At 49.6% G+C, this 23352-nt stretch overlaps 9 protein-coding genes across 9 annotated transcripts; 3 read left to right on the forward strand and 6 right to left on the reverse strand.

Annotated features, from left to right (window-relative positions):
* Positions 1 to 3317: 3317 nt before the first annotated feature.
* On the reverse strand, positions 3318 to 6686 carry DFJ58DRAFT_907891 (Spc98 family-domain-containing protein; the record flags this gene model as incomplete). Its single annotated transcript, XM_041395078.1, is given in 13 exon segments — positions 3318 to 3378; positions 3543 to 3709; positions 3760 to 3825; positions 3845 to 3898; positions 3933 to 4180; positions 4230 to 4645; positions 4700 to 4932; positions 4985 to 5530; positions 5578 to 5723; positions 5773 to 5869; positions 6156 to 6334; positions 6383 to 6488; positions 6551 to 6686. 13 exon segments carry the CDS (start codon positions 6626 to 6628, stop codon positions 3318 to 3320), a joined length of 2397 nt encoding a protein of 798 aa, XP_041239032.1. The 5' UTR covers positions 6629 to 6686.
* Positions 6687 to 7388: 702 nt separating this feature from the next.
* Positions 7389 to 8262, reverse strand: DFJ58DRAFT_845369 (uncharacterized protein; the record flags this gene model as incomplete). The annotated part of the gene is made up of 5 exons (XM_041393146.1): positions 7389 to 7610; positions 7710 to 7769; positions 7822 to 7958; positions 8022 to 8147; positions 8196 to 8262. 5 exons carry the CDS (start codon positions 8260 to 8262, stop codon positions 7389 to 7391), a joined length of 612 nt encoding a protein of 203 aa, XP_041239033.1.
* A 1122-nt stretch (positions 8263 to 9384) lies between these two features.
* DFJ58DRAFT_810620 (uncharacterized protein) lies at positions 9385 to 10724 on the reverse strand (the record flags this gene model as incomplete). Its single annotated transcript, XM_041391425.1, has 1 exon — positions 9385 to 10724. A coding segment is annotated over one exon (843 nt), but the record flags the coding sequence as incomplete, so codon positions are not given.
* Positions 10725 to 11628: 904 nt separating this feature from the next.
* Positions 11629 to 13276, reverse strand: DFJ58DRAFT_92418 (uncharacterized protein). Its single transcript, XM_041395616.1, has 8 exons — positions 13176 to 13276; positions 12820 to 13116; positions 12726 to 12763; positions 12600 to 12674; positions 12386 to 12538; positions 12164 to 12318; positions 12004 to 12107; positions 11629 to 11936 (listed from the first exon to the last, which is right to left on the reverse strand). The coding sequence occupies exons 2-8, from the start codon at positions 13019 to 13021 to the stop codon at positions 11710 to 11712; spliced, it is 954 nt and encodes a 317-aa protein (XP_041239035.1). The 5' UTR covers positions 13022 to 13116; positions 13176 to 13276; the 3' UTR covers positions 11629 to 11709.
* An 863-nt stretch (positions 13277 to 14139) lies between these two features.
* DFJ58DRAFT_92467 (uncharacterized protein) lies at positions 14140 to 14991 on the forward strand. The gene is made up of 3 exons (XM_041395617.1): positions 14140 to 14272; positions 14321 to 14853; positions 14904 to 14991. The coding sequence occupies exon 2, from the start codon at positions 14338 to 14340 to the stop codon at positions 14818 to 14820; it is 483 nt and encodes a 160-aa protein (XP_041239036.1). The 5' UTR covers positions 14140 to 14272; positions 14321 to 14337; the 3' UTR covers positions 14821 to 14853; positions 14904 to 14991.
* A 210-nt stretch (positions 14992 to 15201) lies between these two features.
* On the forward strand, positions 15202 to 16045 carry DFJ58DRAFT_810628 (uncharacterized protein). Its single transcript, XM_041391426.1, has 4 exons — positions 15202 to 15338; positions 15399 to 15569; positions 15652 to 15796; positions 15945 to 16045. The coding sequence occupies exons 1-4, from the start codon at positions 15305 to 15307 to the stop codon at positions 16015 to 16017; spliced, it is 423 nt and encodes a 140-aa protein (XP_041239037.1). The 5' UTR covers positions 15202 to 15304; the 3' UTR covers positions 16018 to 16045.
* Positions 16046 to 16050: 5 nt separating this feature from the next.
* On the reverse strand, positions 16051 to 17623 carry DFJ58DRAFT_718375 (uncharacterized protein; the record flags this gene model as incomplete). Its single annotated transcript, XM_041384466.1, has 6 exons — positions 16051 to 16287; positions 16402 to 16686; positions 16737 to 16850; positions 16904 to 17013; positions 17064 to 17156; positions 17500 to 17623. The coding sequence occupies 6 exons, from the start codon at positions 17621 to 17623 to the stop codon at positions 16051 to 16053; spliced, it is 963 nt and encodes a 320-aa protein (XP_041239038.1).
* Positions 17624 to 20507: 2884 nt separating this feature from the next.
* DFJ58DRAFT_810632 (uncharacterized protein) lies at positions 20508 to 21522 on the reverse strand (the record flags this gene model as incomplete). The annotated part of the gene is given in 7 exon segments (XM_041391427.1): positions 20508 to 20559; positions 20572 to 20624; positions 20637 to 20893; positions 20944 to 21034; positions 21085 to 21221; positions 21274 to 21402; positions 21453 to 21522. 5 exon segments carry the CDS (start codon positions 21520 to 21522, stop codon positions 20664 to 20666), a joined length of 657 nt encoding a protein of 218 aa, XP_041239039.1. The 3' UTR covers positions 20508 to 20559; positions 20572 to 20624; positions 20637 to 20663.
* Positions 21523 to 22154: 632 nt separating this feature from the next.
* Positions 22155 to 23321, forward strand: DFJ58DRAFT_92499 (uncharacterized protein). The gene is made up of 3 exons (XM_041395618.1): positions 22155 to 22250; positions 22310 to 22762; positions 22830 to 23321. Exons 1-3 carry the CDS (start codon positions 22203 to 22205, stop codon positions 23241 to 23243), a joined length of 915 nt encoding a protein of 304 aa, XP_041239040.1. The 5' UTR covers positions 22155 to 22202; the 3' UTR covers positions 23244 to 23321.
* The last annotated feature ends 31 nt before the right edge of the window (positions 23322 to 23352 follow it).

Raw genomic sequence — 23352 nt, forward strand, 5'->3', positions numbered from 1 at the left:
TGAGTAGATGTATCCATGGGTATGATATTTGTTAAAATTAGGAGATACATCTCGTGCAACAGCCTGCTTCTCTCAGCAGGATCCCGTGACACCACGCCATTGTAGCATTCGATTGGAGATAGCCCCATATCAGACTCTTTGATGTATCCGCAGGCGAGACGCGCCCACTCGAAAAGTCCGTCAGCTTTCTCAGCGAGGACTGCGAACTCTCTATCATGGAAATCCAGCCCTTCCAACTCCTTGGACACGTAAGCACGGATGTCGCGCTCTGCATCTGTTCGTGGAATATCATCCATCGACATCTGTCGAATGTGCTGAACGCCACGAAGCTTGTTTTTGATGTCATCAAACGGGCGGGAGGTGACGATGAAGCAGAAGTTGCCAGGAAGGTCTGTGATTTTGGGAACAGCGGGGTTGTGATGTTTGCCAGCTAGAATGGAGAGGAGGTCTTTCCGTGTCTCTACTCCGCCGCTCTCATCCAGTGCATCGATCACGATCACGATGGGTTCCCCAGTTGACCCAGATGACTTCTTCAGTGGCTTGACAAGAAGTTTCTGCCACTGCTGAATGATATCCACTGTCTTCTTGAGCGAACTTGCGGCCAGAACCGCATCTGCCAATGCTCGCTTCATCTCCGGATCACGGTCAGCCAGGTCGAGCGCGATCGTGGAAAATATCTTTTCATGGCGACGATCTGCTTCTCGCTGGCGGTCAAAACAGTAACACGAACCAAGCCCTCCTACATCATTGACCCACTTAGCAATGGTGTGGGCGATGGCCGATTTGCCCTTGCCTGCAGGGCCAGATAGCCACAGCACGCGTTGAACATTGTCCCCAGTGCTGTTGACCCATTCCATGATGTCGGAAAGGATTTCCAAGCGGGTCCCTTCAAGGCATTCTTTTCTGGTATCTAGTCCCGCACCACCTGCATAAGCCACACCGCTAAGGTCCAACGTTTCTTCCGAAAGGGTATGATTATATGTCATGTCACAAGAACGTCCCAATGCTTACCCATACGGTGGACGTGTATGGCTACGTCGCGAGTAAAGGCTTGGTCCCGGAAGTTTTGCATGAGCCTATCGAACACATCATTGTACATTTTGATCGTATCTTCTGTTTCCGAGAAGACGTCCTTTCCAAGTCTGCTCCCTGTGATGATGATAGCAGCTCGAGACGGTACAGAGCGTAACAGCTTGTTAAGACTCACAAAAGTTCTTGGTCTCCGAATAATTTTTGATAAAATCGGCGCATTCACGTGTCTGCTGAGAAATCTTGCCAAGGATGATGCGCATCGACGAGAGTTGGTCAATCATGGAGTCTTGTGCTATGAAGCGGTAAACATCACATATCTTCTTGAGAAGTTTGAGTACCGCTGCATCGCGATCCGCTTGAGCTAGAATAATCTGTACCAATGATTGCTGAGCGGTGGGAGATAGGAGGAGATAAAGAGAAGACATACTTTGGCTGCGCAAGACAACACGCCCAGTGCCATCTTTGCATATGGATGTAACCGTGGGATGGGATTAGTTCGGTTCCGATCGAGAGGAAGGTCCATAGCATCTGCGATCTTGCCGATAACATTGTCAAATATTCTGAGGGATTCGAGATATGTGTCCTGGAAACTGTCGACAGCATGAAGATCCACTTCTCCGCCTTGGCCATCAGACGCCACAGTAATCACAGGTCCCGAAAGCGGATGCATCTGCTTTGCAGACTCTTGAGCATCCCGAAGTTCCGATTGGCTATTAGTCACTTCCGCAGCAGATGGAGCCGCCTGAACTCACGGGACCACCAGGATTTAGAAAGAGCGCAGAGACTGGAGGGCAAGTATGAGAACCTACCGAGGTCGCACCTTCATGATTAACATTCGGGGGAACAGAGCTGCGGCTGCGCGAATCCTTCGAGCGCTTATGACATTCTCAGTCGTATTCCAGGACACTCATTACGCATGGTCGTGGACTTACCGAGATCCTTAACTTGTTCGCACCGTCCTTAACCTTCTCTAGAAACCGACCAACTCTGCCACGGGGTCGATGCTAGACGTAGAATGCGTCAATGTCAGCGTTTGAAGTGGTGTGAATTCAGTGATCCTCGAAAACCACGTACCGAACTTTCACCAGCCGTTGCTTCGCTAGATTTTTGGGTTTGTCGATTCGAACCCCTCGATGAGTTGCCTTTGGTCATTGTGAATCTATAATCCAAAAAGTATGGAACGTCAGCCAACACTGCGTGTTGTCCAAAATTCCGACGGCAGTGAGAGTTGACGGAGATTCTGGGCCAAGGTTTCAGCCACGTGACCGTCACCAAGCAAGTACTAAGTTGTAAACTTGATACTCTAAGTCAACGCTCCGCGCAACGATGGCGGATACTGTCGAGCCTCGCCTTGATTTCCGCTCGGTACATGCGACGTCGATTCAACCCTTCAACATATTAATGCATACCCAGCTGCAGACCTGCCACATTATATACTAGTCCAACACCCGTTGTGCCTTCGGCACAGGAAGCAAAAGGAGTGCTTCGCACTCCTTTTTGGCTTCCTTGGCTACATCCTAATATGTGCAGTAAATAATCAATGAAAATTTGAATGAGAGAACAGGGGAATGGGGGTAACAGCCCAAAAGTGCCTGACTCCCCTGTAGGACATGCTTCGCAGAACCAGCTGGGGTGAACATGTTAATTCCACGAGTCATGAATTCCAGGAATCCCTCGAAGTCTTCTGGCGCATTCGTTTCGGTAAGTATATCGTTTCTTGCCTAGCCCACATACTACTTACTAGTATGTTGTACCTCAGACCATTGTGTCGAAATGCTCAGGCAGAACCTTATGTGTCATGACGACCTGTATATCTTGACTCCCTTATCTGATTACATGGTTTCTGATATGTTGCGTATCTATGTAATACAATCTCAGCTGTCTCACTCTTTGTCACTGAACTATAGACCTATAGACCCAGCGTTCTTGCCATAGCTAAGCTATCATCTGGTGACATTGTGTATTGCATTTTCCAACTCGTTTGCTTTTACCTTGAGGGCTCTCAGTTTTTGTTTAAAATGAGACAGACGGTGTGTCAAGTAGTTTGCTCAGCGCGAACAGGCTCTTGTGCGAGGCTTATCAAGGAACGACTATCATCTCTTGTATGGTCTTACTACGTGTTCCTCACATCCCCAGTAATAGCATGTATTAACATATATATCACGCATGGCTAGAAAAACAAAATGCAACGACGACAGACCTAAGAAAGCAATAAACCTAACCGAATTTTTGGGTGTCGTTCTGTCACTCACCAGGACCCCTACTGCTCATCGATACAGCTCATGCTATGACATCGCCTTGATGCTACTCAACCGCACCACAAGAGGAAGCAACGACACATTCTCACTCGACGCGTAGTACTGCACGCAGTCCAGATGAAACTTGTAAAAAAAATTGTCAGCCGGGAATGCGGTAACCGCGTGAATGAAACAACATTACCTTAAACCTGGAGACAATCATCGTCAGAATCTCACTCTCCAAATACCGCACGCAGACGATGGGGCGCTCACCAGTGGTTAAAGTTAGACTCAAACTTCTTCAGGAATTCCCAGCGTTTGTTCATCGCCTGGTCGCCGTCGCCGCTCTCTGCTGCTGCGAGCGCTTGATTAGCGGACTTGGTGAAGGACGAGGTGTACAGTGCGAACGTAGAGCACGTCACTATCATGCGGGAGTACGCCTGCAGATGCGACGATCAGTGGGTGTTTGAGCTTGAGGTCGCACACTTACCCTCAGCAGTTTAGCACTCGTCAACATACATTCTTTCAGGCACGTGTCCAGAAAGTCTACGTGGTCCTCTCAGAAGCTGGTCTACAGTGGTTACCTTGGCTAATTTCGCCTCTAGCGCCCGCCAGTTAGGTTCAAGGACCTCGAATGTCGTGAAAAGCCAGTATTTGCTGAACGAAAGCGAGCATGCGAGCTCTCAGGAGCGCAACTCGTAGTCGCCACTGCTCGAATTCGGGGTGGTTTGGCACAGGACGCCGCCAGGGACTTGTCTTCTGTTCTATCCACATCGATGCGAGCGACTGTTCTACATGCTTGAGGTGTAAGAGAAACCGAAAGAGGAGCTGGTAGCGCAAAATCGTTTTGCGAGAGATAACGAGCGAAAGCGGGAATTTCACGTTGTAGTCGAGTGTAAGGGCGTCAATCGCTTGTTTGAGATGAGCAAGGACAGTAGCGCAAAGGCTTTACGCACATACCTAGCATGGGCTTCTTGTCATCCTTCTCCCGCTCGCGATCCTTCTTTGCTTCTTCATCTGGTACGCCCTCGCCTTCCTCACCGCCAATCACGCCGCTTACGCTGATGACCTTGAGTAACCATTCATACAATCCGCTGCTCGCGATGCTGACTCGCACATCTTCGCGGAATGCGGCATCTTCCCCTGTAAGTGCAAGGTCGAGCAGACTCTGTAGCTTAACGATACTGACACCTTTCGCGGGTTTCTTCAGCTCTGTGTGAGCAAGGTCCAAGAGATGGGTGAGGAAGGACGAGGAAGCCAGGAAGAAATAGCGCTTGAGAGAGCGGAGCCGAGGTATGAGCTGTTGATCTTGCAGCAGGAGGCGTAAGAGAGTACGATTCGCATGTGTATACGCGTCTTCGATAAATTTGTAAAGCCTGAAAATACCCATGAAAAAAGACACGGAGACTCAACCCAATGAAGAAACACACTTTTCATCTTCCATGGACAGGGAATTTTTCGTTAAATCCTTCTGATCGGCTTGCACCTCGATTCCACATTCACGTATCACGTTAAGATATTTCCCCGCAAGTAAAAACTTGTGTTTCCAACCCTCCAGAAGGGGAGGTATACAAGCGCCACCGGGTAATCGACCTCCAGCAGTACGTGGCGGAGGGACGCCTGTATGCTGGCGCTTCGAAGAAAGGGTCGAGCCATCACGAAGCTACCCAGGCATCAGTACACATTCACCCCATTTTCGCAGCCACAAAGCTCACCGTATATCGCCTTTCCCAATACTCGTCCGTGTAATCTACTTCCAAAATGCCCTTGCTGATGAACTTGCTCTCCTTGACACACAGCTCCTCGTATGGGTCTTCGAGACGACCCGTAGTTGTCCATACTCTGAGCATCTCAACATAGGGCACCCCCGCTGCAGTTAGAAGGGTGCCGTATACCTTGACCGCGGTGGGGTCACCTGACATAGTCTGCATCCGCTCGTATATCACCGTCAGTACTTCCCCACCCTTTACATTAATAGGTGCATCTGATGTGCTCTTCTTCATGTCAGACAAAACGGCCTTCAGCTTCGCCCCGCCGAGCCCAAGTGCTTCATCTCGTGCCGCCTGCTCTGGATCGGACTCAGAAGAAGATGAGGACGAAGAGCCGTCGTCGTCATCGGTGGTAGCCAGCTCGAGGATCAGCTGATAAATAAGGGACAGTGTATGCACTGTTGGGTGAACATAGAACCACAATTTCTGTAGACTGAATTGCGGCGAGGTGTTGAATGCATGTTCGAGTTGAGAGAGGAGAGTTTGGTAGTCCTTTCAAGGGGTGAGTAAGATGACGCCTGAGTGATGAAGAAACTGACCTTGAGCATGTCCCGGATGGCAGCGCAGAGCGCATGATTGACAAGCCCAAAATCGAGGTGGCTGCGGCTCTCTACAAAAGAGGAGATAGCGGTATAGTAAGTGCCGAGGGGCACTATCCGTTCCGTTAGGTCTCGAAGGGACGAATCTGTAAAAAGTATGAGCGAGAACGATCTCCCCTGAGTTGTCAGACAAACCTAGGGGGGAGGACAAAACAAAACGTATGCCCTTTAGTGGGTCGTCATCTTCTGGCGAGTATTCAGGGTGGTGGGAAATATATGTTCCCTCAATGCCCTGTAGAGGTTCAGTTAAGGACGCGGTGAAGCACGGGGCAGGAGTATGAGAACCAAGAAGAAACAAATTGCTCAAGAACAATTGTGAAGTTATGTGGGAGCACCAAACGTCCGGTCATTGTTGTTGAATATGAACTGAAACGAAGGAAAGGGAGAGGGTCAAATTTGAGATGAACAGCAAGGCGAAAGCGGTGATCTAACATCTGACACAAACAAGATCATAGGTTGTTCCGGCTGATATCAAAAAAACGGCCATACACCTCGAACATAACGACCACTGGACATACCATCAAAACATAGAGGAGATCTTCCAAAATCAAAGCTTCTTGTATATCCACGGGAAGATTGTCTAACACATCTTCCTTTGCCTTTCCCTTTGCCTTGGGTATCGAAGCAGATGCGCCAACTCGCGAATTCAATGGTGCGCGCACGAACGAAGTCTCGGCGATAAATGACGGCTCGTTGCCTGTATGACATCAATACTGTAACATGCAGGTCATCGAGGACCACGTACTGTTGCCACGGTTTCCTTGTGATGAGTGTACGCGAAAATTTGGATCTTCGTAGATATCATCGCTCAGCTGTCTGTTTCTGCGAACAGAAGCGATAGTGCCTGTGATCTGAATGGTCGATCGTCTGCATTGTCATAATAAGTATACATGACAGGTAAGGAGACTTGTACCTTGCTGTACTCTTTTGCAGACAAACCAAGGTTCTTCTTGCGGCCTCCTGGACGCGTTCGTGGAGTGTAAGGGTCCATATTAATGGACGACTATGGAAGTTGCAGACAGACGCGGTAGATGTGCAAGACGCGTAAATGATAGCCAGTTACTATTTTTGGTAGTCACGTTTTTCTTCCAAACTCCTTCAAGTTCGCAGTCGAACTGCAACGGTACAACCAGTTTTGTCTACCATCGACCATGAATATTTTCAACAGAGCTGGTCTCCATGTAACCTCTGGAGGCGGTCCTGTGGGGCCGAGCCGAGGCCATTGACTTCATTCGCTCGCCCAAGACGCTGTTTCAACAGCGTTGGTTCTCGGAAGCACTCCTCCTGTCACATTAGCGCATCTCTTGCTATCGATTCAGCGGATACGCGAGCCTGTCTTCACCGTGGATTTCGGCATCTGTTGATGATGATCTCTCTCCTTGAAAAACATGTAATGCACTCGTAATCATGTTCGGGAACGTGCATCATACCTATTTCATATTGGTGCGAGTGTTTTGGACCATGTTTAGCTGTTAGATTCTCGCTCATAAGTTTGGTGTGCTTGTCACTGAACGTCTGTTACGGGAAATTATCTCGCACTCTGTCTGTCAAGCCCGTCCAGAAGGAAAACAGAGTATACAGTTTGTCACCAATCTGTCATTATTTCTTGGAGTCGAGGACTGGCACTTCCCAGCGCCGTTACGATCATTGATGTACCAACAATACATTAATTCGACTACGCTCTTCCTAATCGTTGCCATTCTTGCAAGATACTCGTGAATGTGGGTAGTGAGCAAGTAGCGCGATATTCCTTATCCATTATGGTCCATCAGATCAATGGGCAAGGGGATGTCAACTGTATCTTCAAAACGAGTAATCGCCAATTGAGGGATATGGACAGCGTGGACAGCCCAATCCAAGATTTTCTCGAAGTTCCTGCATTGGTGGCGGGTGTTGAAGTTAGGGTATGGGGCGTCGAGTCCTTGAACCCAGTCCCATGTTATCATCTTCACGTCGGCATTGCACACGATATTCTGTCTGATCATTTCAATGCAATGATCTGTAATGTATATGATAAGCAGGAAGTGCCATCAATAAAAAAAAGGATATGTTCCAAGATGCATTGGGCCTACTTCGGCCGAAGTATCTGTGGGTTCGTAATACTCGGGCCACGAGGCTCTGCGAAGTAAATTCTACAAAACATGAGGCAAGAACGACTAGACTTTCAGGTGTTGTATAGCTTACCAGACAATGGAGTTGGTGATAAGCTTGTATGGATACCACGAGACCCCCACCAAATTCAGCTGGATATTTAACCTTGGAAGGTGGATCTACTTCGCTGGCTTTGACAAATTCATCAAGCGACATTCGAGTCGGTAGCACTGAGGTTTCATGGACGTGAACGATCACTAATTAGGATGACGGGAAAAAATTGGACGACGCACCATCTTGAGCTATCCTGGCCCAAGCAGCATCAATTTCTGGAGAAGGAGGGCCACGATAGATAGAAGGAAAGTCGAGGGTTCCGTTAAACCTTACAATGACGGGCTCGACAGCAACATGTGCTGGAGCTGTGGGAGATTAATGACTACACCGTTCGATGTACTCTGTTCACTCACAGTATATAGGAATGTCGTCACGCAGGTGGGACGAAGGCGTGCCCGTCCATAGTGCGAAAAAGAACATCGACGTGCATATCAACGCGCCATGGCTCAACATAGGCCACACGCGAAAGGTATGCAACCCGGTACGAGGTTCTGCAGGCAATATTTCTGCATCATCAGATGATTTTTTCCTCGTTATAATTGTCAACAGGATCGACAGGAGAGTACTGTGAGGAATCTTTGACCAAGATCCTGCGGGAACTCCGTTTACTGAACTCGGGGGTTGTAGGGATAGTTGGGAACACAAGAGGGTAGATGCAAATATTCAGGAGTGTGGTATTAATTTCGAATTTGTCCCCTAATCGGCTGTATCTCTTGTTAGGTTATCGTACAGCAACTCCATCGGTGCGAGAGTCACATGCCCCAGCGGAGCGCTGGAATGGAGGTAGTATTCAATGGGGAATGACAGGCCCGGGATCAGATAAATGCGAGGAACGAGAAGCCTGGGATGAGTTTGGACCAGAATCAGTTAATGATGAGCGGGCCCGACTCGGCTTGAAAGTCCCGGCTTAGGCCTGGTTTGGAGGGCTTGAGCTTTCACGACGGTTGTCCAAAGCCACGGTCGGCTTAGGTTCATACGCGGGTGTCAATATTCAATCTAAGCTTAGACAAAATTGAATATAGCACTAGATAGATCTGTACCTGACGCGGACGTGCGGACATCGCATGAGTTTGTAACGGACAAATTGAAAGTATGGATGTTCTCAGGCGAAAAAGCGTGATCGTGATTCGAGCTCCGACCTGGATCACACAGGCGGGATCACACTTTTTTGTCCTCGGCGAGCGCCGAATCACACTTTTCCTCCCCCAATCACGGTTTCGAATGAGGAGAATCACAGTCTGCGTGGAGCGGATCACGGTTTCGGTCACGATTTTTTGGTGGGCGGGACAACACTTCTCCTCGGGCATTTCCGGCCACCGCTCTTGCCGAACATTGTACTGGGCCGGTGGCCAGGGCTCTTCGAGCCCTCGAGCCCTCGAATCTGTTTGAGGCCCTGGTTGGCTGACTGACAGGTGGTTTGACGGAGTAAGCCTCGAATCTTTTTAAGGCCCTGGCTGGTTGGACAGTTGGTTGGACGGAGTCTGAGCCATGGGGGTGAAAGCCTCGAATCTTCTTAAGGCCTGGCTGGTTGCGGCTGGGACTCTTTTAAGTGCGCGAGGGCTGTCATACGGAACGTAGACACGAACAAAATTAGCGTGTAGAGTTGTGCAACTACTGAGCAATGCAGGCTATGCATGATAACTGGTGATTATGAGGGAGATATTAAAGGCAGAAAAGGAGGTTTCGGAAAGCCTGAAGTCAGCCAAACTAAAACAAAACACAGAGAAACGAGAGAGAAAGTGAACAGGCCATGGTGTGATCTCATGTCGGGCTTGCAGAGTTGGACGGCAATGAGCCTTCTGCTGTAGTATGTCCTGTCCGAGTCTTCTTTGGCTGAAGTTTCGAGTGGAACTGGGGAACTGTCATCGACCCACGCCTGCTCATCCAGAATCCGAACAGCTTCGGACGCATGATTACCAGCACCCATCATGGAGTTGACCTGGGTGACGAAGAACATGAATTGCGACCACTGTTCGCCTCACCTGAAAGAACATTCACAGGTGAGAATGCATCAGTGTCAGTACAAGGAAAGCAGAGTGACAGCAGCACTCATATTGGTATCATTATGAGGTCGCCAAGTCTGACGGCGCCCTTTGCGAGTCGAGGGGTTCTTTGTTCCTCCCCACTCCTGCTCGACGAGCAGGAGGGGAGGCATTTGACCAACACTGTCAATGATCGTGCCCTCGTGCCAAGTGGCCCAGAGCTGCTTGATCGAATGATACTCACCCAGGTTGCCAGGATGCCAGCAAGCCCAAAGAAAGTGTGGCTGCTTCACCATCTCAAAGATGGCAGTCCAGCTGCAGTTGCGAGGTGTGAACTGAGGGTACTGAGGCATAGAGGTACTAGTGATCGAGCCGTGGAATGCCTCGGCCGATGGAATGATGAGATCATGCCCAGAACGGAAGTCGGGAGGAACTGTTGGCGAGAGCAGCAATATGTGGAAGGAGCAGCCAAGGTGGAAGGTGGTTACTGGGTTCAAGTTGCCAGTGGGCTGCAGGTGCTGCAAGAGTGTGGCTTCGCTGCACTCAGCCTGCAACTCCGAAGGCAGTGGAAGACTCAGAGCCTGACCAGTACTATGTCCCGCTTTTGTTGCTGCTGGATGAACCTCAGTGAGATTAGATTTGTTGGTGCTTGGCCCAGATGGCCCTTGAGGCAGGGACTGGGGGGCCATTGAGGATGTCGTGTTGGAGCGCTTAGTTGGAGAGAGTGATTCTGTTCGTCGAAGGAGTTGACTGCAGTGCGAGAGCACAGCATTGATCATGGTGTCCGACTGGCGCTGACAGTTTGCGAGGGATACAAAGGCACTTTGAGTGGCAGCCTCCAAAAATGTACTGCAGATCGTAAGGTCCGACTGCGCCGTCACCTCGAGAGCTTCCCTTTCCTTGGGCCATTGCCGAAAAAAGCCTTGGGCACTGCCAGACTGAAGGACCTTCAGCCGTTTCAGAAGTGCAGAGCCAGGAAATGCTTGATGAACGGCAGCGATTGCCTGTGTGATGTGTGCCGTGCGACTCCGTCAGAATCAAAGTTTTCACAGGTGGATATTCCCCACTTACACGCCAAAAATAGGGACGCAGAAGCTGCAACAACTCCAGAAAATTCACGGTGCCATAGTTCAGATTAGGTGCCTGGCGGAGGTTGGCGAGAGCATCCTCGACGAACGGAAAAATCTGCATCTGCAGCTCTGCAGGCACCTGTGTCGAGACCCATGGAACACAGTACTGTTCTCCCACGTAGAAGCCAGCAAGAGCACAGACAGCCTTGACAGGATGTTCATGAGCGAGAACATAGCAAAGAGGATGCAGGACTGCCTACAGATTTTGGAATCTTTGCCGCATAGGTTTCGCGCCGTGTGTTTCCCTCCCAGTGCCCAACAGCATCAACTTCATCCGCGTGTACACTTCGGGTGATACTATCAGCTGCAGGTCAGACCAACAAACAATTGACCCACCCCATGTCCTCCATCACACTCGGCATCGTTCGGCGGGCGAGGTGAAGCTTCTTTTTCGATGTGATGGTCGTTGGCTCTAACATTGTTGTATACATCTTCCGCAGTGCATCACCGCTGGATGGCTGTCCGATGTGCTTTCCAAACAAGAGCTTGACCTGTATCAAACTCGCTTGAGACACGAATCACTAAGTTGCACTCTGTGCTGACCTCATGCCACGAGCTGGGACGGGACCAGTCCCAGCCCTCGAACTTGTCCATCAGGCCCTCCTGGTCGAACTGATAGTGAAGCAAGATGGCAAGCACCCCGATCGGGCACTTGAGCAGGTCTCTGTGTGGGAGCACAAAGTTGTATTCTGGTTCCTGCTTCTACAGGTAGAAAATCACATAGCAAATGTAAAAAAGGGCTCAGTGCGGGAAGATCAGATGCTCACGCCAGGTTTTGCAACCTTGGTCTCATGGTACAACGACAAAACACCAAAAAAAAACTGTCCGCTGCCGCTCCTTCTCCCATCGGCTGTCGTATAGTCTGGGATGAAGATCTTGTAAGGCTGGATGCACGAGAGCGGCAGATTGACCAGCTCGTCACCCCGATTGAGTGTCGTACATTGCCAAGTCCAGCATTGGTGACCCTTGATGATAGATGGCACTGCAAGAGACATAAAGACGGCCATAAGTGAGTGATTGAGCTGACGGCACTCGAAAGACCAACTCACGCTGCGTGAGGTGCATGAACACTGATTTCTTGACTTGTTCAAAGTGCTCTGGAAAAAGGTGTGAGTCGAGGATTGTGTTTTTGGTGATGTCGAAGTCTTCACGCCTGGACAGAACACGAATCAGCCCAAAAATATTATCAAAATTGTGCCTTGGACATACTCGAGATGGAGGCGCTGTGCTTGAACCATCAGTGCTTTATAAAAGTCAGAGATACATGGTGTGAATATGGGACGTGCATGCTCGAGAGATAGGCTGTCGTCAACCTGACGGCGTCGGACACGACCAAGCATTACCATGGTTTTCTTGAACAAGCTCTTGAGGTGGCACCCAGAGGAGATCAGCACAAGTGCGCGCGCACACAACACAAGGTTCAAAGCTCACCGCAGAGAGGGACCCATGCGCAGAATCACGTTCACAGCCATTTCGCGAGAGGAGCTTGTGGGTAGCGGTGTACTTCAAGTACTGGATGATGTGGTGTGCATCAATTATCATATCTGGGACTTCACCTGATGCAATTGCAGCAGTCAACCAGCGCTGTTTTTCGGGACCATTCAATTGTTGCGGCCAAAAAATAAGGAGAGGAACCGAGAAATACCTTCCAAATGTTGAGCACACTCTTCTCCATTTGCTGTCCGCCCTTTCGTCGGGTGCTCATGATGAATTGGTCCACCTCATGGCACCATCAGCCAGGACATGGAGCTCAGAAGGGCGTGCAACTTACCCAAGCTTTAGCATCATTGATGGCCACCAAACACGGGCCTGTTAGTACGAGTGATGATCAGCAAGCATCAATTATTACACATATGGAAACTCACCGCTTGCTTGCACCACCAGTTCCTCGTCATCCTGAACATTTCCAGCCGTGTGAGCACCATCGTCGTCCATGTCGTCGTCCATGATGCCCCCATCACTGCCATTGTAGGCATCCTGGAAGGAACGGGCCAGCTGGCTTGCGTCATGCGACGCAAGCAGATCGACATCATCTCCAGGTCCTGGGGGACAGGCTTGTGGGTGCATGGCCTGCCGGCACGCGGGAATTCACAGTTGGGAGCAGCACCAAGGATGGAGAACTGGCTTCTGGGATGGTGGGTGTGGTGGTAGGAGGCACTGTACTGCAGACAGAATGCCAAAACCAGTGAGAATCACATAGGGAAAAACGCGCCCAACATACTTTGGACTCGGAGGCACTGCGGCAGCGAGGCGCTCGATCAGGTCTGCCTTTTTCCCTCGCGTATTCAACCCATGCTCACGGCACAGCACTTGCAGCTGCTTCACGGTGAGGGTTTTGCTGCAGGAAGGGAGTGTCAGCGTCACTGCACACACTTCGTCAGTGACAAGGAGTCCGAGTCACGGACCTTGTAGTGCCATTGCCTCCGGCATGCGATGGTACTGCGTACGGAGGATTCCCTGGGACACAGTAGTTTGTTAGTGTAGCGTACATAATGCAATATGTTTAAAGAAAAATCAAACTCACCTCGTCGATGGGAAGAGTGAGGACTTCGTATGGGCCCGAGTCCTCCTGCTGGCGTGAGTCAGCGAGCGCTTGTCAGGGAAAGCAGGGCACTCACCGCTTTGGGAGGTTGAGTTGCCAAGTCTGGTGGGTATTGGTGATGGTGCGCTGTGATTGGACAGCGCAAGCAAGTCCGGGTCGATGACAGCATCAGAGCCAGTAGTAGTACTGGCGTCGACGGCCATTGGATGGGCGTCCATGAGAAGTGAGAAAGATGTGATTCGTGTGAGCCGTGAAGTCGTCGACCTGGTGAACGACGAGGGAGACGGTGGCGGGCGTTTCGTCCTAGGGCGGGATTCCCTTTCCAAAAAGGACATTTCCGGTCGACTCCTGGGGAAACAGCCAGGTCACGTTTCGACCGTGATTTTGCCTGCCAATCACGCACCTAAAAGCGCGATTACCTGCCAACAACATCGCCTGGGGTTTCCAGATCCCAGCGTTCGCGAGACCTCCGACTTCCGATAGGACGATTCTTCACAGCTTTCTCGCGCCTGCGCACGACTATGTGTTATGTAAGTTATCAACCAGCTATCACGTGCTTTGTGCATCTATTGCGTCCGAATCTGCAACTTGCATAGTTGTTCTAAAATTAGTATGAACCCTCTCACTTCACGGTTGCCTGTCATGTATACTTATTATGACATGCAGGCGATCGACCATTCAGATCACAGACACTATCACTTCTGTTCGCAGAACAGACAACGGAGCGACGACATCTACGAAGATGCAGATGTTCGCTTGCGCTCATCACGGCAAAAGTGCGTGGACCTCGATGAGTTGCGTACTAAAGTATTGATGACATGCAGGCTAGGAGCCGTTATTTATGGCTGAGACTTCGATCGTGCGCGCGCCGTTGAGCTCGGGCGTCGGTGCATCTACTTCGATACCTAAGACAAAGGCGAAGGCGAAGAAAGATGTATTGGATAATCTTCTCGTAGATATACAAGATGCTTTGATTGTAGAGGATCTCCTCTATGTTCTGATGGTATGTTTTCGCGAGTTGTCGTCATGTTCGAGGTGTATGGCCGTTTTGTGGTATCAGCTGGAACATCCTGCGACCTTCTTTGTGTCAGATGTTCGATCACCACCTATTCATCACCTTTCCTTCATTTCAGTTCATATTCAGCTTACAATTACAACAATGACCGGAGCTTTGGTGTTCCTGCTTAACCTCATAATTGTTTTTACTAATTTTCGTGCCTCTGCCTTGTGCTTCACCTCGTTCTCACCTGAACCTCTACAGGATATCGAGGAACATATATTTCCCATTATCCTGAACGCTCGCCAGAAGATGACGACCCACTGAAGGGAATACATCTTGTTGTGTCCTTTCCCCTAGGTTTGTCTTGACAGCTCAGGGGAGATCGTTCTCGATCATACTTTTTACAGATTCGTCCCTTCGAGACCTAACAGAACGGATAGTGACCCTCGGCACTCACTACACTGCTATCTCCTCTTTTGTAGAGAGCCGCAGCCACCTCGATTTTAGGCTTGTCAATCTTGCACTCTGCGCTGCTATCTGGGCATGCTCGAGGTCAATTCCCCCCATGGCTCAGGCGTCGTCTGACTTACCCCTTGAAAGGACTACAAAAAGCATATGTTAGGTATGTGCGTGAAACTTTTGAGCTGCCGTCCTTGCTCATCCCAAACAAGCAATCGATGTTCTTACACTCGACTACAACGTGATATTCCCGCTTTCGCTCGTCATCTCTCGCAAACCGATTTTGCGTTATCAGCTCCTCTTCCGTTTTCTCTTACATCTCAAGCATGTAGAACAGTCGCTCGCATCGATGTGGATAGAACAGAAGACAAGTCCCTGGCGGCGTCCTGTGCTAAACCACCCTGAGTTCGAGTAGTGACGACTGCGGGTTGCACTCCTGAGAGCTCGCATGCTCGCTTTCGTTCAGCAAATACTAGCTTTTACGACATTCGAGGTTCTTGAACCTAACTTACGGGGGCTGGAGGCGAAATTGGTTAAGGTAACCACCGTAGACCAGCTTCTGAGGGATCATGTGGACTTTCTGGACACGTACCTGAAAGAATGCATATTAACGAGTGCCAAACTGCTGTAAGTGTGCGAGCTCGGACCCAAACACCCACTGATCGTCGCACCTCTAGGCGTACTCCCGCATGATAGTGACGTGCTCTACATTCGCACCGTACACCTCCTTCACCAAGTCCGCCAATAAAGCACTGGCAGCAGCGGAGAGCGGCGACGACCACCAGGCGATGAACAAACGCTGGGAATTTCTGAAGAAGTTTGAGTTGAACTTTAATCACTGGTAAGCACCCCATCGTCTGCGTGTGGTATTTGGAAAGTGAGATTCTGACGCTGCTTGTCTCTAGGTTTAGGGTAATGTTTCATTCACGCGGTTACCGCATTCCCGACTGACAATTATTTTGTACAAGTTTCATCTAGACTGCGTACAGTACTACGCGTCGAGTGAATGTGTCGCTGCTTCCTCTTATGGTGCGGTTGAGTGGCATCAAGGCGATATCATAGCATGAGCTGCATCGATGTGAAGTGGGGGGGTCCTTAGCATGTGAAACCGCTGACCATGGAATCAATTTGTGCCGCACGCATGAACTCCCTCATCATCGAGATTTCGACCTGCCCACCTGTCCAGTTGTTCGAGTTAGAACTTTTCAGAACCTTGTTGAGTCGCTCGGACAGGAACGCCCAGAAGTTGTATACAGGCCCATAGTCTCTGATTTGCTGGGCGAGGTGAACGGCCCAGTGAAAATTGGGCTTCATGGATCCTTCGCCATACATCTAAGGGCACATAGTTAGCCAGAGTATCAAAGGAGAAATAGCTTACCCGTTTGAATTCAAGAAGATACTCTTGAAGTAGGACTTCAGCTCGGGTGGTAGTAGCTCAAGCTGCACAGAGCTTCCACAAAATATCTTAAGTGCAGTTGATAGACGTAGTAGGTTAGTTGGCTCGTCACGCTGCATGCGGACATTAGGTTGCTTCGGAGGTTTAGGCTCAGCATCCTCCTTGCTTCGGTTACCTCTCTTTCCCGTGTTCGCACTACCCTGTGGAAGTTCTTGACGCGATTTCCACGCCATGAAGTCCTTGTTGAATTTTTCTTGGGCCTTGAGATGGCGCTTCCGTGCAGATTCGAAGTCTTTGTCCGACTCGTTGATGAAGGTTTGCCAAACAATCGGGATCTAAGGACAGAAATGAGTGATCAACAAAGCAAAATGGCTGGGTATCCTACAATGATGGGCCATGCAGTTAGCGCTGCAAATTTGTACTCGTCGGCTGTCAGCGAGCCTCCCGCAGGTTCTCCAACACGGAGTGGCAGTTTACCAGCCCATAATGGTGCTTCGAACTATGTGAATGTTCAGTATGGTTGATACACGCCTCACCAAAGGGTCCACTCACGGAGGCGAGGAACTTGTGTATCATGTCGAGTTCACGAGCTCGGGCATCGGTTGAAGCACGAAGTGCCGAGTTTTGGATCCATCGATTGTACCACTGCGTCTTAACAATCCCTGCAGAAACATTAGCTCAGTATAACACCTCATGTGGATTTCAAATGTACCTAGAAGAAGATTGTGCATCGGGTCTATGATAGTTTGTCGTACAAGGTCAAAATATGGGAGGCGGGCAAGTTCAGTCCATCGGGCACCATGTTCTTTGAAGAACGTCGTATGTGCGTCGTCGTCCAACAGCTTGTTATCTTCGTAACATCGTTGGCGATGTGCTTCACCATCGCGAGCTGCAAACTCTACAAGACAATTACAAAGGTCCCATGATTAATTGAGGCACGTACTGTTACGAAGGGATTCGTCAGAAAATAAATCATCTTGCGAGACGTGGCATTTAGAGCACGGCGCGTTGTTATGACTGTGGTCAGCGAATCCACTAAGTTTGCACATAGCAGGATGATCACAGACAACGCCAAGCAGAACAACTCGTACTCTTCGTCCTGCAGATTGATTCAATACATAAACAACTAGCATATCAATGAAACTTACCTTGTGGATATGCAGGAGTATGATATATGATGCCCTCGTCATAAAGCTGGAGGAGGTCATCAACAACGAGTCTCATGTAATTCTGAAGCTGTGATCCTGTTGGTTCCTTTGGCCCTGGAGTCATAAAGCAGACCAATAGATTTTCTGCTCGATACCTGGAATAACCATCGTTCAGATATGCACAAACGACCCAAACAATAACTCACCTGAGCGCTCGCGGTAAGTTGGAAACGCACAAGGACAGAACACCTGATGAATAACTCGGTCCATAGACACTTGTCTTACGACCGAACCTGGGAAGAGAAAGGGTATGAATATTTTGATCGAGATAGAATTAAGTAAGCGCACCAGTCAAGACTCATTGTAACACCTATACGCAGTTCGCCGTTGTCTTGAGGGTCCAAAAAGAAGGGTCTCGTGTCAGGGCCGTTAATAGTTTTCCATATGTCACCATCTGATATATCTTTGAGCTCGCCAGGCACCGTGGAACGGGATTTCCAGGAACTACAGCTGTCTTCATTGTCACCCCGCGTTAGAAAATCGGCAAGGAGCGACGACGGGAGTTGAATTGGTGCTGCGCAAATGGGTGGTGGACGTTGAGACTGGCGCCCTGTTAACCTTCGAAAAAGTCTGTCAGAAATAGGTTTGAAAAGACGGCTGTCGCAATCGGAACATAATGTATCAATTGGTGCATCTATAGGAAAGATCCGATGACAGCTACCACAGATCGGATAGATGGTGAAGCGGTCCTGGAGATCGAAGCGATTGATGATTGTGTGTAGCGTTATGGGAAGTGGGTTAGTTGGTTGGAGTACATTGAGTGCGACGAGGATGGTGTTGAGCGTGAAAAGGATCAGCGCACATGCACGAAATGATACCCGGTGTTTGGCATGAAGGACTGCAACTAAGAGCAGGACAAGACGTCCAAACCATTCAGTATGGCTATCACGATAAAGTTGAGCCGCACTGGGTGGAGCCTCGTATTCTAAGGGTGTGGGCACTTGGAATTGACGGTGCTGAGAGTTTGCAGGTGTCCGTAGCACCCTCGCTCGATGAGTGTCGTTGTCTGATTCTGAGTCTCCATTGAGTTCCGTCGCGGTATGGAGAAGTGGATCATTATGGAGGTTGTCTCCGGCATCCGGATCGTCATACAAGCCGACAGTCGTTCGAGCTACAGTATGTTGAGCATTTTCATTTTGGGTTTCGGCATCCAAGTCCGCCCGTTGAATCTGGCGAGGTACTAGTGCCGGTATTGAATGGGCAACTGGGATCGGGCCGCCAAACGGAACTGGACTCGTGCGCATGACGGAGATAGGGCGGGGACGAGGAGAAGAGATAACACGAAGATAAGGAGAGCTGGGTGATGGCATGGCAGCCAGAGGAGATAATGGTGCATGCGGCAAGGGGTCTGGTGGCGGCGGGGTGGCTGATAGAGGATGCTCGTGTTCCTGCGGTTCCGGATGAGTGTTGTCCACATCCATGTACGAAAATCTTGAAAACATTGGTGAGCCAAGCACAAATACAAAGAAAAACATACGAAGGAGATGGTGCGCGTGAAAGAACCATGGGTTCTGGTTGAGATGGGGATGGTGGTCGAGACGGAACAGGAACCTCATGCGGAATTGTTGGCTGGGTCAGTCTAGGCACTGAAGACCGAGAACCTGACACTCCAGAATTTGCAGATCGCGGAGCAGAACCCCGAGGTTGAGGAGGAGCACCTCGAGGGGGGGCTGACCCACGCGCTCGAGAGGGAACATGGAGGCCTCCACGGTCACGTTGCAAAGAACTTGAAGCTCCTCGACCTCGTTGCGCTATTGCAGATAAGCTGAGGTTTTGATTGCGACGATGGTTTTCACGTTATATGCGGGGATGTTCTGGCCGCCTTTGGTGGGAGCTGCGAATTTGCAAACATCGCAGTCGCACCATACGAGACGTCGATTCGACCTCGTCGTGTGGCCAACAGTTTGCTGTGAGCAGGATATTCATTTAGTAAAGTAAATGAGAACGAGAAACAAGCGGACTCACCTGGTCGTCGTTCATGGTGGTGGTAGGAAGATAAGATGAGGATCCGATAAGACTTAGATGAAAAAAATGTCGCGACGTGTATGCACCGTCTAGACGCTAGATACATACCTGAGCTAAATGAGACTTATTTTAACTTACGAGTATCGCACCAATGGGAAAGCGAACGAGGCCGTCTATTAAAAGCTATTAGTGTTTACAAACAATCTGAATGAGACGGCGTAGTTGATGACATTGAGTATATACGGTTCGAAGATCTGATAGTGCGTAGTAGAGGATGAAGGCAGCTGTCCTAATGGATGTCGATGACTAGTCATTGTAGTTGTAATTACGGCTTCTACCGTGACCTATTCAACTTGCGAGTAACCTACGGCTCAACGCAGTGATTGGATGGGCGTCCATGAGAAGTGAGAAAGATGTGATTCGTGTGAGCCGTGAAGTCGTCGACCTGGTGAACGACGAGGGAGACGGTGGCGGGCGTTTCGTCCTAGGGCAGGATTCCCTTCCCAAAAAGGACATTTCCGGTCGATTCCTGGGGAAACAGCCAGGTCACGTTTCGACCGTGATTTTGCCTGCCAATCACGCACCTAAAAGCGCGATTACCTGCCAACAACATCGCCTGGGGTTTCCAGATCTCGGAGAGACAACAATGATGTCATGATGTCTACATGACGACATGGGTCAAGGTCTAGCCTCTAAGCGGAGTATGAAAGTTTACTGCATCACTGTTTCTCACGGCTGCTCACCGTCTGTCGTGTCGACGTTCCAGACCGGCCAAATTTCTGACAACATGGCCAAGAGTTCCATGAGGCGAGCCGTCGATAGACTCTCATAGACAGACTTGGTCACAAATCTAGTCACTTCACTTCGACGGCAACACTAATTAATTTCATGGTCTCAGGAGGCATCGGGGCCGTACTGGTAGGAAGAAGAGCTTCTGAGAATGGGCAATCTCCAGACCAATGCTCAAGTAGGTTCCACCAGTAATATTATTGATTCATTCAGCAGAGATAGTATTTCCATTCGACTTTGCAACATGTTCAAGGACATTCGTAGGTGGTCTACTAGTACTACATTCGTCATATCGTGATATACGTGAGAGCAGCTAGCTGCCGTTTGAAGAGAATATTTCGAGACTGCAATCAAGGAGGGGAAGCCAAGTCCACGTTATCCTCCAAGCGGACCACCTTGGACTTAGAGACGAAAACACGATGCTCATCAATCCAATCCAAGACCTTCTCAAAGTTTCTGCATCGGTGAAGAATGTTGAAGTTAGGAAAAGGTTCTTTGACTCCCTCCACCCAGTCGTAAGTGAGCATCGTCACGTCGCTGCGGCACATAATGTTCTGCCTGATCATTTCGATGCAATGGTCTGAGGACTAGTGAGCAGGATGTGGGCCGGGCAGGAAACAGTATACTTACCGAGATGAATGCGGAAACTTCCAGTGGATTTGTGGAAGTCATGACTCGAGGATTTGTTATGGTCACCCCAGGTGACTCTGCGAAGCATGTCCTACAAGGGAGTCAGTAAATATCGACCAGCCTCCCTGTATCACAACTTACTACGCAGTGGAGCTGGTGAATGACTTCTACACTCGCCATGTAGCCTCCACCGTATTCGTCCGGATACCTAGCCATGGAGGGAGAAGGTTTCTCCCGTGTTCTGAGCAGTTGCTCAAGCGTCATACGAACTGGACGCGCTGGGAAATATAGTAAGTAATTGTCTATGATGTAAGTGAAGCATAGTGCAACCATCAACAGATATCCTATTCCAAGCGGCGTCGATTTCTGGAGACGGGGGGCCACTATATATAGAATGGGCGCCCAGAGTTCCATTGAATCGTATAATGCCGATGGATTCAATCGCCTCGTTTGCTGGAGCTGTGACGAGTAAGCAAAGTCCTGTGCGTTGACGCTATCCGTCCACCTACAGTACAGAACTACGTCATCGATCGACGGCGCCTGTGCCCATAGCACGAAGAACATCATCGTGATGGACATCAGCACACCATGGCTTAACGTTGAGCTGTCAGACAAACCTAGGGGGAAGGACACAACAAAACGTATTCCCTTTAGTGTGTCGTCATCTTCTGGCGAGTATTCTGAGTCAGGATAGTGGAAAATATATGTTCCCTCAAATTGTGCCCTGTACTAGTAGAGGTTCAGATAAAGACGAGGTGCCAAAGGCTTCACGTCGTGTTCGCCTGAATCTCTACAAGGGTAGATGGACAGAACCAAGAAGAAACAAATTTCTCAAGAACAGTTATGAGGTTAAGCGGGAACGCCAAACGTCCGGTCACTGTTGTAATTGTAAGTTGGTTGAATATGAACTGAAACGAAGGACAGGGCTAGAGGGTCAAAATTTGAGATGAATAGCAAAGCGAAAGCAGTGATCGAACATCTGACACAAACAAGGTCATACTATAGGTTGTTCCTGCTGATACCAAAAAACAGCCATACACCTCGAACATAACGCCCACTCGACATGCCATCAAAATATGGAGGAGATCTTCCAAAATCACCATGCCAAGTGGCAAGGACGACTTAAAATATGCAATGTGCAGATTCTGACGGAATCACGTGACAGATGCACGAAACGCGTAAATAACTATTTTTGGTAGTCACGTTTTTCACTTCATCCTGAGCAGTGAGCAGCTGGAGGACACGCTAGTACATTGACCATGAGGGATGCCAACGTTTTTGCATTCCGCAAGGCTATGCCTCGAATGGTCAGCTCTATTACTCTTCTCTTCAGCTAAAACCTAGATACACAAAATATTTCCAACAGAGTTGGTCTCCGCGTAATCTCTACAACCTCTGGAGGCGGTCCTGTGGGGCCGAGGCCGTGGCCATCGACTTCACTCGCTCACCCAAGACGTTGTTTCAACAGCGTTGGATCTCGAAAGCACTCGTACGTGCGTACCACGGCGACTTCATAAACGAGAAAATCTTCAAGCGGTGGTACCTCCCCGACACACTTCCCGATGTGCGGCCTCGCCAGCATGCGCTTTCTAGTAATGGTGATCTCGATGCGTTTGCTGGGCGTACCGAACAACTGGAGAGAGCGAAGAAGAAGGCATATGACGAGCAGAAGAAAGGCTTGGCTCCTGTGGGCAGTTTAATGCTTGCCGAGGTGGAACGGCGCATCGACGTGTTCATCTTTCGGTGCTGTTTTGCGCATAGTGTCTATGAGGCACGAAGACTTGTAATTCATGGATCCATCCTACTTAATGGCAAAAAGGTGCGTGGCGCCAGTTTTCTTCTGTGGCGCTAGCTTCGATACGTGACTACTAAATGCACGTCTTCAGCATACAAATGCCAACACACGTCTAGCCCCAGGCGACATGATCTCTGTTGACCCTGTAGCCATTCGTTTCCTCCAGGAGCCTGGGTCTTCCGAGGCAGAGTCCGAGGGTGAACCAGAGCCTAAAATCGAGTCCTCAAATCCGAAGTCCTCGTTGACGCCTTTCAACCTTCCTCCATATGCGTCTCCTTTCATTTTCATTCCTGCCTATGCAGAGGTCTCGTTTCCCACCTGCAGTGCCATATACGTGCGCCACCCAACAGCACGCCCAGGATACAGTGAAATCGCAACACCTTATGACGCCGATGGTGAAGTTATTCGGCTGGCATGGGAATGGTATTCAAAGATGCGTCCAAGGACGAGGAGTAAGAGCCAGATGGCCAGGGAACCAGAAAATCGTAGAATCGGTGGTCACTAGGCGTGTCGTGGCTAAGATACATCACGATGCTGGTGCATGCGCACAAGTCCCCGACTCGCGATTTCGATCATTATCTCATTGCCCGTCTACTTGTCGTCCTGTATATATT

The sequence above is a fragment of the Suillus subalutaceus genome, assembly GCF_016647625.1.
Source record: "Suillus subalutaceus strain FC151 chromosome Unknown DFJ58scaffold_135, whole genome shotgun sequence".
Taxonomy (NCBI): domain Eukaryota; kingdom Fungi; phylum Basidiomycota; class Agaricomycetes; order Boletales; family Suillaceae; genus Suillus; species Suillus subalutaceus.

What these genes read in the sequence shown, in the direction of transcription:
- DFJ58DRAFT_810628 (XM_041391426.1), top strand. Translation starts at nt 15,305, where the DNA reads ATGTGGATAGAACAGAAGACAAGTCCCTGGCGGC. An exon ending in GAAGACAAGTCCCTGGCGGC is followed by an intron (nt 15,339 to 15,398) that starts GTCCTGTGCTAA and finishes CACTCCTGAGAG; the next exon opens with CTCGCATGCTCGCTTTCGTT. An exon ending in GAAAGAATGCATATTAACGA is followed by an intron (nt 15,570 to 15,651) that starts GTGCCAAACTGC and finishes CCCGCATGATAG; the next exon opens with TGACGTGCTCTACATTCGCA.
- DFJ58DRAFT_92499 (XM_041395618.1), top strand. Translation starts at nt 22,203, where the DNA reads ATGAGGGATGCCAACGTTTTTGCATTCCGCAAGGCTATGCCTCGAATG. An exon ending in GCAAGGCTATGCCTCGAATG is followed by an intron (nt 22,251 to 22,309) that starts GTCAGCTCTATT and finishes TATTTCCAACAG; the next exon opens with AGTTGGTCTCCGCGTAATCT. An exon ending in TCCTACTTAATGGCAAAAAG is followed by an intron (nt 22,763 to 22,829) that starts GTGCGTGGCGCC and finishes GCACGTCTTCAG; the next exon opens with CATACAAATGCCAACACACG.
- DFJ58DRAFT_92467 (XM_041395617.1), top strand. Translation starts at nt 14,338, where the DNA reads ATGGCTGAGACTTCGATCGTGCGCGCGCCGTTGAGCTCGGGCGTCGGT.
- DFJ58DRAFT_92418 (XM_041395616.1), bottom strand. Translation starts at nt 13,021, where the DNA reads ATGCACCCACAAGCCTGTCCCCCAGGACCTGGAGATGATGTCGATCTG. An exon ending in CGCATGGGTCCCTCTCTGCG is followed by an intron (nt 12,319 to 12,385) that starts GTGAGCTTTGAA and finishes TGCCACCTCAAG; the next exon opens with AGCTTGTTCAAGAAAACCAT. An exon ending in GTTCATGCACCTCACGCAGC is followed by an intron (nt 11,937 to 12,003) that starts GTGAGTTGGTCT and finishes TGTCTCTTGCAG; the next exon opens with TGCCATCTATCATCAAGGGT.